The sequence below is a fragment of the Cherax quadricarinatus genome, chromosome 40 (assembly GCF_038502225.1).
Source record: "Cherax quadricarinatus isolate ZL_2023a chromosome 40, ASM3850222v1, whole genome shotgun sequence".
Classification (NCBI taxonomy): Eukaryota; Metazoa; Arthropoda; class Malacostraca; order Decapoda; family Parastacidae; genus Cherax; species Cherax quadricarinatus.
Window position 1 is genome coordinate 33,292,926 of NC_091331.1, and position 13,446 is coordinate 33,306,371.

The 13,446-nt window shown below is 47.7% G+C and overlaps 1 protein-coding gene across 1 annotated transcript in view; it reads left to right on the top strand.

Moving 5' to 3' along the window:
- LOC128687135 (dynein intermediate chain 2, ciliary-like) overlaps positions 1-11,408 on the top strand; it is a 102,606-nt gene extending 91,198 nt beyond the window's left edge. The window contains exons 11-12 of the mRNA XM_070092579.1: positions 264-497; positions 11,168-11,408. Of these exons, the coding sequence (XP_069948680.1) occupies positions 264-497; positions 11,168-11,303 (370 nt within the window). The 3' untranslated portion in view covers positions 11,304-11,408. The remainder of the gene's footprint in view (positions 1-263; positions 498-11,167) is intronic.
- The last annotated feature ends 2,038 nt before the right edge of the window (positions 11,409-13,446 follow it).

A 13,446-nucleotide genomic window follows, 5' to 3' on the forward strand; every position in this document is an offset into this window, starting at 1 on the left:
ACAGAAGTATCGCAAGTTTGAGGTTGACTAGGAGAGGAATATGTAAGTTGTTACATAGATATGACATTATTTTACATACACAAAAATACACCAGACCCGTGTGGACCATACAACTCTTGGAAAAGAAAAACAGAAACTATCCACGTGAACCGCTATAAACGCCACTGTTATTAAGATACTATATACATATGTATTCTTCAGACCTAACTTTAACATTTCCTAGCAGTTATTGGTGAATTGTAATGTGCTCCCCCACACATCAGATCTCCGCTGGTGGTGCTAGACCTGGGTGGGGCGGTGGCTGAGGTGACCTGGTCACCATATAGCAGCAGCGTCTTCGTGGCCGTTACGGACGAAGGTCGTGTGCACGTCTACGACCTCTTCCTGCGCAAGTGTCGCCCACTGTGTGTGCAGAGTCTTGTGCAGCGACGGCGTGTTTCAGCAACTTGCGTGGCCTTCAACCCCTTCTATCCCATCATCCTTGTGGGGGGAGAGAAGTGAGTAACTTTCCTCCTTCCTGGTGGAAGAAAACTGATCCCTTTGCTTATCATCGTGGATAAGGAGAGGGGTGACTCCCACACCATCCTATGGGAAATGGAGTAGGGAGTCTCCCCTATGTACTCTAATGGAATAAAAGTGAGCCCTTTCCCATCATCCTGGTAGGAAGGGGGAGAAAGAAATGGGTCCTTTCTATATCATCGTGAAAGGGAAGACGAGTCCCTTCTGTATCATCCTGGGAGGGGGAGGGGGAACAGTAAGCCTCTACTATATCTATAACAAGGAGAAAGAAAATTGAGTTGTTTCACCATTATCTTGGTAGTGGTGACAAAGTGAGTCCCATTTCAATAATTATGGTGGTACAGAAACTTTGGTCATTAGAATCATTACTGTTCCTGGTACATAATAGAGTCTTCTCCAGAACCGCCCAGGTAATCACTCTGGAGGTTCGGCAAAGTCGTCTTCTGCATCATCCTTGAGTCTGGGTAGAGTGGAGTCTTCTCCATCATCCTGGTGGTGGAGAAGAGTAGGATGTTCATTATCATGCTGGTGTAGGGGTGAGTAGGATTTTTTAACATTTTGGTGTTAAGGGAAAGCAGGATCTTGAAATCATCCACTTCTTGGGAAAGACAGGCTTCACCATCATCCTTATGGTGAAGGAACATGAGATCTTCACCAACATCCTGGAGGTGGAAAGAGTGAGCAGCCTTTCAAAACTTTCTAGTGGTGGGGAAAGTGGAGTGTTGTTTATCATCCTAATGATAAGGAAGGTGGAATCTTGTGTATCATATTGGTAAAAGGGGGGGGGACAGTCTTGAATATCACTCTAGTGATTGGGTACAATGGAATCTTCTCCATCATCTTGGTGGCGGTGAAGAATGAGATTTTCTCCATCCTGATGGTCGTGAAAATATTTTCTGTAACATCCTGGTAGTGGGAGGAGAATGAGATCATCACCATCAGGAAGAATGAAACCGTCTCCATCATCCTGGTGGTTAGAATCAAATGTTTACCATCATCCTGGTGATGGGAACGATTGTGTCTTTACCGTAATCTTCAAGGAAATTAGATTATCCTGGTGATGGGGACGGTGAGACGTTCATCATCCTGATGATGGGGAAGTGAGATATTCTTCTTCATCCTGGTGATGGGGAGGGTGAGGAGTTCTTCTTCATCCTAGTGATGGGGAGGGTGAGACGTAATTCATCCTGATGGCTGGGTAGTGGGATCTTGATAGTCATACTGGTGTTGGGCGAGAGTGAGATCTCTATCATCTTAGTTGGTGCGGAGAGTGAGATCTCTATCATCCAGCGAGTAAAGTGAGATATCTATCATCCAGTGGGTGGGTAGAGATCTATCATACTGGGTGGGTGGGGAAAGTGAGAATTTTATCATCCTATTGGGTGTAAGAGTGAGGTATTTCCCATCACTCTGTTGATAGACTGGAGGGAGGAAGCTTCACCATCACTGTGTTGGTAGACAGCGTCACCATCATTGCGTTGGTAGAGGGTAGAAGCTTCATCATTGTGTTGGTAGAGAGTGGAAGCTTCACCATCATTGTGTTGGTAGAGGGAGCAAGCTTCACCATCATTGTGTTGGTAGAGGGAGCAAGCTTCACCATCATTGTGTTGGTAGAAAGCTTCACCATCATTGTGTTGGTAGAGGGAGGAATCGTCACCATCATTGTGTTGGTACAGGGCGGAAGCTTCACCATCATTGTGTTGGTAGAGGGTGGAAGCGTCACCATCATTGTGTTGGTAGAGGGTGGAAGCGTCACCATCATTGTGTTGGTTGAGGGAGGAAGCTTCAGCATCATTGTATTGGTAGAGGGTGGATGCTTCACCACCATTGTGTTGGTAGAAGGTTGAAGCTTCACCATCATAGTGTTTCTAGAGAGTGGAAGCTTCACCATCATTGTGTTGGTAGAGGGTAGAAGCTTCACCATCATTGTGTTGGTAGAGGGTAGAAGCTTCACCATCACTGTGTTGGTAGAAAGCATCACCATCATTGTGTTGGTAGAGGTGGAAGCTTCACCATCATTGTGTTGGTAGAGGTGGAAGCTTCACCATCATTGTGTTGGTAGAAAGCGTCACCATCATTGTGTTGGTAGAGGGTGGAAGCTTCACTATCATTGTGTTGGTAGAGGGTGGAAGCATCACCATCATTGTGTTGGTAGAGGAAGCTTCACCATCATTGTGTTGGTAGAGGGAGGAAGCTTCACCATCATTGTGTTGGTAGAGGGAGGAAGCTTCACCATCATTGTGTTGGTAGAGGGTGGAAGCTTCACCATCATTGTGTTGGTAGAGGAAGCTTCACCATCATTGTGTTGGTAGAGGAAGCTTCACCATCATTGTGTTGGTAGAGGGAGGAAGCTTCACCATCATTGTGTTGGTAGAGGGAGGAAGCTTCACCATCATTGTGTTGGTAGAGGGAGGAAGCTTCACCATCATTGTGTTGGTAGAGGGAGGAAGCTTCACCATCATTGTGTTGGTAGAGGGAGGAAGCTTCACCATCATTGTGTTGGTAGAGGGAGGAAGCTTCACCATCATTGTGTTGGTAGAGGGAGGAAGCTTCACCATCATTGTGTTGGTAGAGGGTGAAAACATCATTGTGTTGGTAGAGGAAGCTTCATCATTGTGTTGGTAGAGGGAGGAAGCTTCACCATCATTGTGTTGGTAGAGGGAAGAAGCTTCACCATCATTGCGTTGGTAGAGGAAGCTTCACCATCATTGCGTTGGTAGAGGAAGCTTCACCATCATTGTGTTGGTAGAGGGAGGAAGCTTCACCATCATTGTGTTGGTAGTGGGTGGAAGCTTCATCATTGCGTTGGTAGAGGAAGCTTCACCATTGTGTTGGTAGAGGAAGCTTCATCATTGTATTGGTAGAGGAAGCTTCATCATTGTGTTGGTAGAGGAAGCTTCACCATTGTGTTGGTAGAGGAAGCTTCATCATTGTGTTGGTAGAGGAAGCTTAACCATTGTGTTGGAAGAGGGTGGAAGCTTCACCATCATTGCGTTGGTAGAGGAAGCTTCACCATTGTGTTGGTAGAGGAAGCTTCACCATTGTGTTGGTAGAGGAAGCTTCACCATTGTGTTGGTAGAGGGTGGAAGCTTCACCATCATTGTGTTGGTAGAGTGTGGAAGCGTCACCATCATTGTCTTGGTAGAGGGTTGAAGCTTCATCATTGTGTTGGTAGAGGGCGGAAGCGTCACTATCATTGTGTTGGTAGAGGGCGGAAGCGTCACCATCATTGTGTTGGTAGAGTGTGGAAGCGTCACCATCATTGTCTTGGTAGAGGGTTGAAGCTTCATCATTGTGTTGGTAGAGGGCGGAAGCGTCACTATCATTGTGTTGGTAGAGGGCGGAAGCGTCACCATCATTGTGTTGGTAGAGGGCGGAAGCGTCACTATCATTGTCTTGGTAGAGGGTTGAAGCTTCATCATTGTGTTGGTAGAGGGCGGAAGCGTCACTATCATTGTGTTGGTAGAGGGCGGAAGCGTCACCATCATTGTGTTGGTAGAGGGCGGAAGCGTCACTATCATTGTCTTGGTAGAGGGTTGAAGCTTCATCATTGTGTTGGTAGAGGGCGGAAGCGTCACCATCATTGTGTTGGTAGAGGGCGGAAGCGTCACTATCATTGTCTTGGTAGAGGGTTGAAGCTTCATCATTGTGTTGGTAGAGGGCGGAAGCGTCACTATCATTGTGTTGGTAGAGGGCGGAAGCGTCACCATCATTGTGTTGGTAGAGGGCGGAAGCGTCACCATCATTGTGTTGGTAGAGGGCGGAAGCGTCACCATCATTGTGTTGGTAGAGGGTGGAAGCTTCACCATCATTGTGTTGGTAGAAAGCGTCACCATCATTGTGTTGGTAGAGGGTGGAAGCTTCACCATCATTGTGTTGGTAGAGGGTGGAAGCTTCACCATCATTGTGTTGGTAGAGGGTAGAAGCTTCACCATCACTGTGTTGGTAGAAAGCATCACCATCATTGTGTTGGTAGAGGTGGAAGCTTCACCATCATTGTGTTGGTAGAGGTGGAAGCTTCACCATCATTGTGTTGGTAGAAAGCGTCACCATCATTGTGTTGGTAGAGGGTGGAAGCTTCACTATCATTGTGTTGGTAGAGGGTGGAAGCATCACCATCATTGTGTTGGTAGAGGAAGCTTCACCATCATTGTGTTGGTAGAGGGTGGAAGCTTCACCATCATTGTGTTGGTAGAGGAAGCTTCTTCATTGTGTTGGTAGAGGGTGGAAGCGTCACCATCATTGTGTTGGTAGAGGGCGGAAGCGTCACCATCATTGTGTTGGTAGAGGGCGGAAGCGTCACCATCATTGTGTTGGTAGAGGGAGGAAGCTTCACCATCATTGTGTTGGTAGAGGGAGGAAGCTTCACCATCATTGTGTTGGTAGAGGGAGGAAGCTTCACCATCATTGTGTTGGTAGAGGGAGGAAGCTTCACCATCATTGTGTTGGTAGAGGAAGCGTCACCATCATTGTGTTGGTAGAGGAAGCTTCACCATTGTGTTGGAAGAGGGTGGAAGCTTCACCATCATTGCGTTGGTAGAGGAAGCTTCACCATTGTGTTGGTAGAGGAAGCTTCATCATTGTGTTGGTAGAGGGTGGAAGCGTCACCATCATTGTGTTGGTAGAGTGTGGAAGCGTCACCATCATTGTCTTGGTAGAGGGTTGAAGCTTCATCATTGTGTTGGTAGAGGGCGGAAGCGTCACTATCATTGTGTTGGTAGAGGGCGGAAGCGTCACCATCATTGTGTTGGTAGAGGGCGGAAGCGTCACCATCATTGTGTTGGTAGAGGGCGGAAGCGTCACCATCATTGTGTTGGTAGAGGGAGGAAGCGTCACCATCATTGTGTTGGTAGAGGGAGGAAGCGTCACCATCATTGTGTTGGTAGAGGGTGGAAGCTTCACCATCATTGTGTTGGTAGAGGGTGGAAGCTTCACCATCATTGTGTTGGTAGAGGGAGGAAGCTTCACCATCATTGTGTTGGTAGAGGGTGGAAGCTTCATCATTGCGTTGGTAGAGGAAGCTTCACCATTGTGTTGGTAGAGGAAGCTTCATCATTGTATTGGTAGAGGAAGCTTCATCATTGTGTTGGTAGAGGAAGCTTCACCATTGTGTTGGTAGAGGAAGCTTCATCATTGTGTTGGTAGAGGAAGCTTCACCATTGTGTTGGAAGAGGGTGGAAGCTTCACCATCATTGCGTTGGTAGAGGAAGCTTCACCATTGTGTTGGTAGAGGAAGCTTCACCATTGTGTTGGTAGAGGAAGCTTCACCATTGTGTTGGTAGAGGGTGGAAGCTTCACCATCATTGTGTTGGTAGAGTGTGGAAGCGTCACCATCATTGTCTTGGTAGAGGGTTGAAGCTTCATCATTGTGTTGGTAGAGGGCGGAAGCGTCACTATCATTGTGTTGGTAGAGGGCGGAAGCGTCACCATCATTGTGTTGGTAGAGTGTGGAAGCGTCAACATCATTGTCTTGGTAGAGGGTTGAAGCTTCATCATTGTGTTGGTAGAGGGCGGAAGCGTCACTATCATTGTGTTGGTAGAGGGCGGAAGCGTCACCATCATTGTGTTGGTAGAGGGCGGAAGCGTCACTATCATTGTCTTGGTAGAGGGTTGAAGCTTCATCATTGTGTTGGTAGAGGGCGGAAGCGTCACTATCATTGTGTTGGTAGAGGGCGGAAGCGTCACCATCATTGTGTTGGTAGAGGGCGGAAGCGTCACTATCATTGTCTTGGTAGAGGGTTGAAGCTTCATCATTGTGTTGGTAGAGGGCGGAAGCGTCACCATCATTGTGTTGGTAGAGGGCGGAAGCGTCACTATCATTGTCTTGGTAGAGGGTTGAAGCTTCATCATTGTGTTGGTAGAGGGCGGAAGCGTCACTATCATTGTGTTGGTAGAGGGCGGAAGCGTCACCATCATTGTGTTGGTAGAGGGCGGAAGCGTCACCATCATTGTGTTGGTAGAGGGCGGAAGCGTCACCATCATTGTGTTGGTAGAGGTGGAAGCTTCACCATCATTGTGTTGGTAGAAAGCGTCACCATCATTGTGTTGGTAGAGGGTGGAAGCTTCACCATCATTGTGTTGGTAGAGGGTGGAAGCTTCACCATCATTGTGTTGGTAGAGGGTAGAAGCTTCACCATCACTGTGTTGGTAGAAAGCATCACCATCATTGTGTTGGTAGAGGTGGAAGCTTCACCATCATTGTGTTGGTAGAGGTGGAAGCTTCACCATCATTGTGTTGGTAGAAAGCGTCACCATCATTGTGTTGGTAGAGGGTGGAAGCTTCACTATCATTGTGTTGGTAGAGGGTGGAAGCATCACCATCATTGTGTTGGTAGAGGAAGCTTCACCATCATTGTGTTGGTAGAGGGAGGAAGCTTCACCATCATTGTGTTGGTAGAGGGAGGAAGCTTCACCATCATTGTGTTGGTAGAGGGTGGAAGCGTCACCATCATTGTGTTGGTAGAGTGTGGAAGCGTCACCATCATGGTCTTGGTAGAGGGAGGAAGCTTCACCATCATTGTGTTGGTAGAGGGAGGAAGCTTCACCATCATTGTGTTGGTAGAGGGAGGAAGCTTCACCATCATTGTGTTGGTAGAGGGAGGAAGCTTCACCATCATTGTGTTGGTAGAGGGAGGAAGCTTCACCATCATTGTGTTGGTAGAGGGAGGAAGCTTCACCATCATTGTGTTGGTAGAGGAAGCGTCACCATCATTGTGTTGGTAGAGGAAGCTTCACCATTGTGTTGGAAGAGGGTGGAAGCTTCACCATCATTGCGTTGGTAGAGGAAGCTTCACCATTGTGTTGGTAGAGGAAGCTTCATCATTGTGTTGGTAGAGGGTGGAAGCGTCACCATCATTGTGTTGGTAGAGTGTGGAAGCGTCACCATCATTGTCTTGGTAGAGGGTTGAAGCTTCATCATTGTGTTGGTAGAGGGCGGAAGCGTCACTATCATTGTGTTGGTAGAGGGCGGAAGCGTCACCATCATTGTGTTGGTAGAGGGCGGAAGCGTCACCATCATTGTGTTGGTAGAGGGCGGAAGCGTCACCATCATTGTGTTGGTAGAGGGAGGAAGCGTCACCATCATTGTGTTGGTAGAGGGAGGAAGCGTCACCATCATTGTGTTGGTAGAGGGTGGAAGCTTCACCATCATTGTGTTGGTAGAGGGTGGAAGCTTCACCATCATTGTGTTGGTAGAGGGAGGAAGCGTCACCATCATTGCGCTGGTAGAGGGTGGAAGCGTCACCATCATTGTGTGGTAGAGGGTGGAAGCGTCACCATCATAGTGTTGGTAGAGGGTGGAAGCGTCACCATCATTGTGTGTTAGAGGGTGGAAGCGTCACCATCATTGTGTTGGTTGAGGGAGGAAGCTTTACCATCATTGTATTGTAGAGGGTGGATGCTTCACCACCATCGTGTTCATAGAAGGTTGAAGCTTCACCTTCATAGTGTTTCTAGAGAGTGGAAGCTTCACCATCATTGTGTTGGAAGGGGGTAGAAGCTTCACCATCACTGTGTTCGTAGAAAGCGTCACCATCATTGTATTGGTAGAGGTGGATGCTTCACCATCATTGTGCTGGTAGAAAGCGTCACCATCATTGTGTTGGTAGAGGGTGGAAGCTTCGCTATCATTGTCATGGTAGAAGGTTGAAGCTTCACCATCATTGTGTTGGTAGAGGGTGGAAGCATCACCATCATTGTGTTGGTAGAGGGTTGAAGCTTCACCATCATTGTGTTGGTAGAGGGAGGAAGCTTCACCATCATTGTGTTGGTAGAGGGTGGAAGCTTCACCATTGTGTAGGTAGAAGGAGAAAGCTTCACCATCATTGTGTTGGTAGATGGTAGAGGCTTCACCATCATTTTGTTGGTAGAGGGTGGAAGCGTCACCATTATTGTGTTGATTGAGGAAGTTTCACCATTATTGTGTTGGGAGAGGGCGGAAGCTTCATCATTGTGTTGGTAGTGTGTGGAAGTTTCACCATCATTGTGTTGGTAGTGGGAGCAAGCTTCACCATCATTGTGTTTGTAGAAAGCGTCACCATCATTGTGTTGGTAGAGGGAGGAATCGTCACCATCATTGTGTTGGTAGAGGGTGGAAGCTTCACCATCATTGTGTTGGTAGAGGGTGGAAGCGTCACCATCATTGTGTTGGTAGAGGGTGGAAGCTTCACCATCATTGTGTTGGTAGAGGGTGGAAGCTTCACCATCATTGTGTTGGTAGAGGGTGGAAGCTTCACCATCATTGTGTTGGTAGAGGGTGGAAGCGTCACCATCATTGTGTTGGTAGAGGGTGGAAGCTTCACCATCATTGTGTTGGTAGAGGGTGGAAGCGTCACCATCATTGTGTTGGTAGAGGGTGGAAGCGTCACCATCATTGTGTTGGTAGAGGGTGGAAGCGTCACCATCATTGTGTTGGTAGAGGGTGGAAGCGTCACCATCATTGTGTTGGTAGAGGGTGGAAGCGTCACCATCATTGTGTTGGTAGAGGGTGGAAGCGTCACCATCATTGTGTTGGTAGAGGGTGGAAGCGTCACCATCATTGTGTTGGTAGAGGGTGGAAGCGTCACCATCATTGTGTTGGTAGAGGGTGGAAGCGTCACCATCATTGTGTTGGTAGAGGGTGGAAGCGTCACCATCATTGTGTTGGTAGAGGGTGGAAGCGTCACCATCATTGTGTTGGTAGAGGGTGGAAGCGTCACCATCATTGTGTTGGTAGAGGGTGGAAGCGTCACCATCATTGTGTTGGTAGAGGGTGGAAGCGTCACCATCATTGTGTTGGTAGAGGGTGGAAGCGTCACCATCATTGTGTTGGTAGAGGGTGGAAGCGTCACCATCATTGTGTTGGTAGAGGGTGGAAGCGTCACCATCATTGTGTTGGTAGAGGGTGGAAGCGTCACCATCATTGTGTTGGTAGAGGGTGGAAGCTTCACCATCATTGTGTTGGTAGAGGGTGGAAGCGTCACCATCATTGCGTTGGTAGAGGGTGGAAGCGTCACCATCATTGTGTTGGTAGAGGGTGGAAGCTTCACCATCATTGTGTTGGTAGAGGGTGGAAGCGTCACCATCATTGTGTTGGTAGAGGGTGGAAGCGTCACCATCATTGTGTTGGTAGAGGGTGGAAGCGTCACCATCATTGTGTTGGTAGAGGGTTTAAGCGTCACCATCATTGTGTTGGTAGAGGGTGGAAGCGTCACCATCATTGTGTTGGTAGAGGGTGGAAGCGTCACCATCATTGTGTTGGTAGAGGGTGGAAGCGTCACCATCATTGTGTTGGTAGAGGGTGGAAGCGTCACCATCATTGTGTTGGTAGAGGGTGGAAGCGTCACCATCATTGTGTTGGTAGAGGGTGGAAGCGTCACCATCATTGTGTTGGTAGAGGGTGGAAGCGTCACCATCATTGTGTTGGTAGAGGGTGGAAGCGTCACCATCATTGTGTTGGTAGAGGGTGGAAGCGTCACCATCATTGTGTTGGTAGAGGGTGGAAGCTTCACCATCATTGTGTTGGTAGAGGGTGGAAGCGTCACCATCATTGTGTTGGTAGAGGGTGGAAGCGTCACCATCATTGTGTTGGTAGAGGGTGGAAGCTTCACCATCATTGTGTTGGTAGAGGGTGGAAGCGTCACCATCATTGTGTTGGTAGAGGGTGGAAGCGTCACCATCATTGTGTTGGTAGAGGGTGGAAGCGTCACCATCATTGTGTTGGTAGAGGGTGGAAGCGTCACCATCATTGTGTTGGTAGAGGGTGGAAGCGTCACCATCATTGTGTTGGTAGAGGGTGGAAGCGTCACCATCATTGTGTTGGTAGAGGGTGGAAGCGTCACCATCATTGTGTTGGTAGAGGGTGGAAGCGTCACCATCATTGTGTTGGTAGAGGGTGGAAGCGTCACAATCATTGTGTTGGTAGAGGGTGGAAGCGTCACCATCATTGTGTTGGTAGAGGGTGGAAGCGTCACCATCATTGTGTTGGTAGAGGGTGGAAGCGTCACCATCATTGTGTTGGTAGAGGGTGGAAGCGTCACCATCATTGTGTTGGTAGAGGGTGGAAGCGTCACCATCCTCACAATACCGTGAAGATAATAATAATATCCTTTGTCACATTATTATCTGTCTCTTGTTTAAAATATTTATCGTTAATGTTTCTTATAATCAATATTTAAAACAAAATTATTTTTATCTTATTTAATTTGAAAGTTGTAGTGACGTTGTTGTGAATCAGGAGGATCCTGTGACGGGATTCCGATTTTTTTTACATTTTCCCACAACATATTTATATTCATTGTTTTTTCATGTCATGTGAGAAATGTGGCAGTGTCATGTTAAAAACTTTGCATTGTCACGTCATGTTGGAAATGTCTCTTGTCACTTCGTGACTTAAACGCTGCCTTGTCATGTTATGTTGGAAATATTACCTTGTTATGTCATGCTGGAAATGTTGTCTTGTCACGTCATGCGAGAAGTATTCCCATGCTAGGTTGTGTTGGCAAAGTTGCCTTTTCACGTCATATTATAAATGTTGCATTATCACATGTTGGAAATTTTGTTTAATATATGTCATCTTAGGAATGCTGCCTTGTGTGCAACCACAGCTAGGCGAGTATACATACATACACACACAAACACACACACTCTTATGGACTTTTTACTTTCGCAGGGGTAACTTGCTGTCACTAAAACTTTCTCCCAATCTGCGGAAAGTTCATAAGGATGCCAAGGGCGCCGACGACCAGAAACTGAAGGAAATCGAGCTGTGTAAAATGGAAAGATTAGTCGCTACCAACAAAGGGTAAGACTCGGACTCATCGCTACCAACAACCTGCGGGACTCGTCGCTACCAACAACCTGCGGGACTCGTCGCTACCAACAACCTGCGGGACTCGTCGCTACCAACAACCTGCGGGACTCGTCGCTACCAACAACCTGCGGGACTCGTCGCTACCAACAACCTGCGGGACTCGTCGCTACCAACAACCTGCGGGACTCGTCGCTACCAACAACCTGCGGGACTCGTCGCTACCAACAACCTGCGGGACTCGTCGCTACCAACAACCTGCGGGACTCGTCGCTACCAACAACCTGCGGGACTCATCGCTACCAACAACCTGCGGGACTCATCGCTACCAACAACCTGCGGGACTCATCGCTACCAACAACCTGCGGGACTCATCGCTACCAACAACCTGCGGGACTCATCGCTACCAACAACCTGCGGGACTCATCGCTACCAACAACCTGCGGGACTCATCGCTACCAACAACCTGCGGGACTCATCGCTACCAACAACCTGCGGGACTCATCGCTACCAACAACCTGCGGGACTCATCGCTACCAACAACCTGCGGGACTCATCGCTACCAACAACCTGCGGGACTCATCGCTACCAACAACCTGCGGGACTCATCGCTACCAACAACCTGCGGGACTCATCGCTACCAACAACCTGCGGGACTCATCGCTACCAACAACCTGCGGGACTCATCGCTACCAACAACCTGCGGGACTCATCGCTACCAACAACCTGCGGGACTCATCGCTACCAACAACCTGCGGGACTCATCGCTACCAACAACCTGCGGGACTCATCGCTACCAACAACCTGCGGGACTCATCGCTACCAACAACCTGCGGGACTCATCGCTACCAACAACCTGCGGGACTCATCGCTACCAACAACCTGCGGGACTCATCGCTACCAACAACCTGCGGGACTCATCGCTACCAACAACCTGCGGGACTCATCGCTACCAACAACCTGCGGGACTCATCGCTACCAACAACCTGCGGGACTCATCGCTACCAACAACCTGCGGGACTCATCGCTACCAACAACCTGCGGGACTCATCGCTACCAACAACCTGCGGGACTCATCGCTACCAACAACCTGCGGGACTCATCGCTACCAACAACCTGCGGGACTCATCGCTACCAACAACCTGCGGGACTCATCGCTACCAACAACCTGCGGGACTCATCGCTACCAACAACCTGCGGGACTCATCGCTACCAACAACCTGCGGGACTCATCGCTACCAACAACCTGCGGGACTCATCGCTACCAACAACCTGCGGGACTCATCGCTACCAACAACCTGCGGGACTCATCGCTACCAACAACCTGCGGGACTCATCGCTACCAACAACCTGCGGGACTCATCGCTACCAACAACCTGCGGGACTCATCGCTACCAACAACCTGCGGGACTCATCGCTACCAACAACCTGCGGGACTCGTCTATCCCACAAAAGGGGTGAGACTCATCGCTACCAAAAAAGGATTACTCATCTGTACGAACATTGGATAACAAACAGTGACGTTAATTAGGTGAAAATATGGGGAGATTCTCGCCTCTAACAGAAAAGAAAGTTATTCTTAGCTACCAAGAATGGTGACACCTCGATTCCAAGAATGTGTGATATTCCTCACAACGAACATGTTGGAGAATTTCACTGTTAACAGGTGAAGAGAGTTTCACTGTCAGAATGGAGAGAAATTTACTATCAACAACGCGTGAAATTCTTCACTGCCAGTAAGTGGGAAAAACTTTTTTACCTATATGGTGGAATTTATACAAGAGGCGTAAAATTTCATTAAATCTGTCGTGCCTAATAAGCCGAACTTGCAGAGTCGGACGAACTGTCTTAAAAAGAAACTTTTCCTAATATTCTTTTATAGAATGATATATATTTTCTTTCATTAACAATTATATAACGATTTGTATTTTTGAGCTAAACCTAACTTAGAAACACCATATAACCTAACTTCACACATTTTATATATATATATATATATATATATATATATATATATATATATATATATATATATATATATATATATATAGTGGAACCTCAAATATCGAACTTAATCCGTTCCAGGAGCTAGTTCTAAATTCGAAAAGTCTGAAAATCGAATAATGGAAATACAATTAATT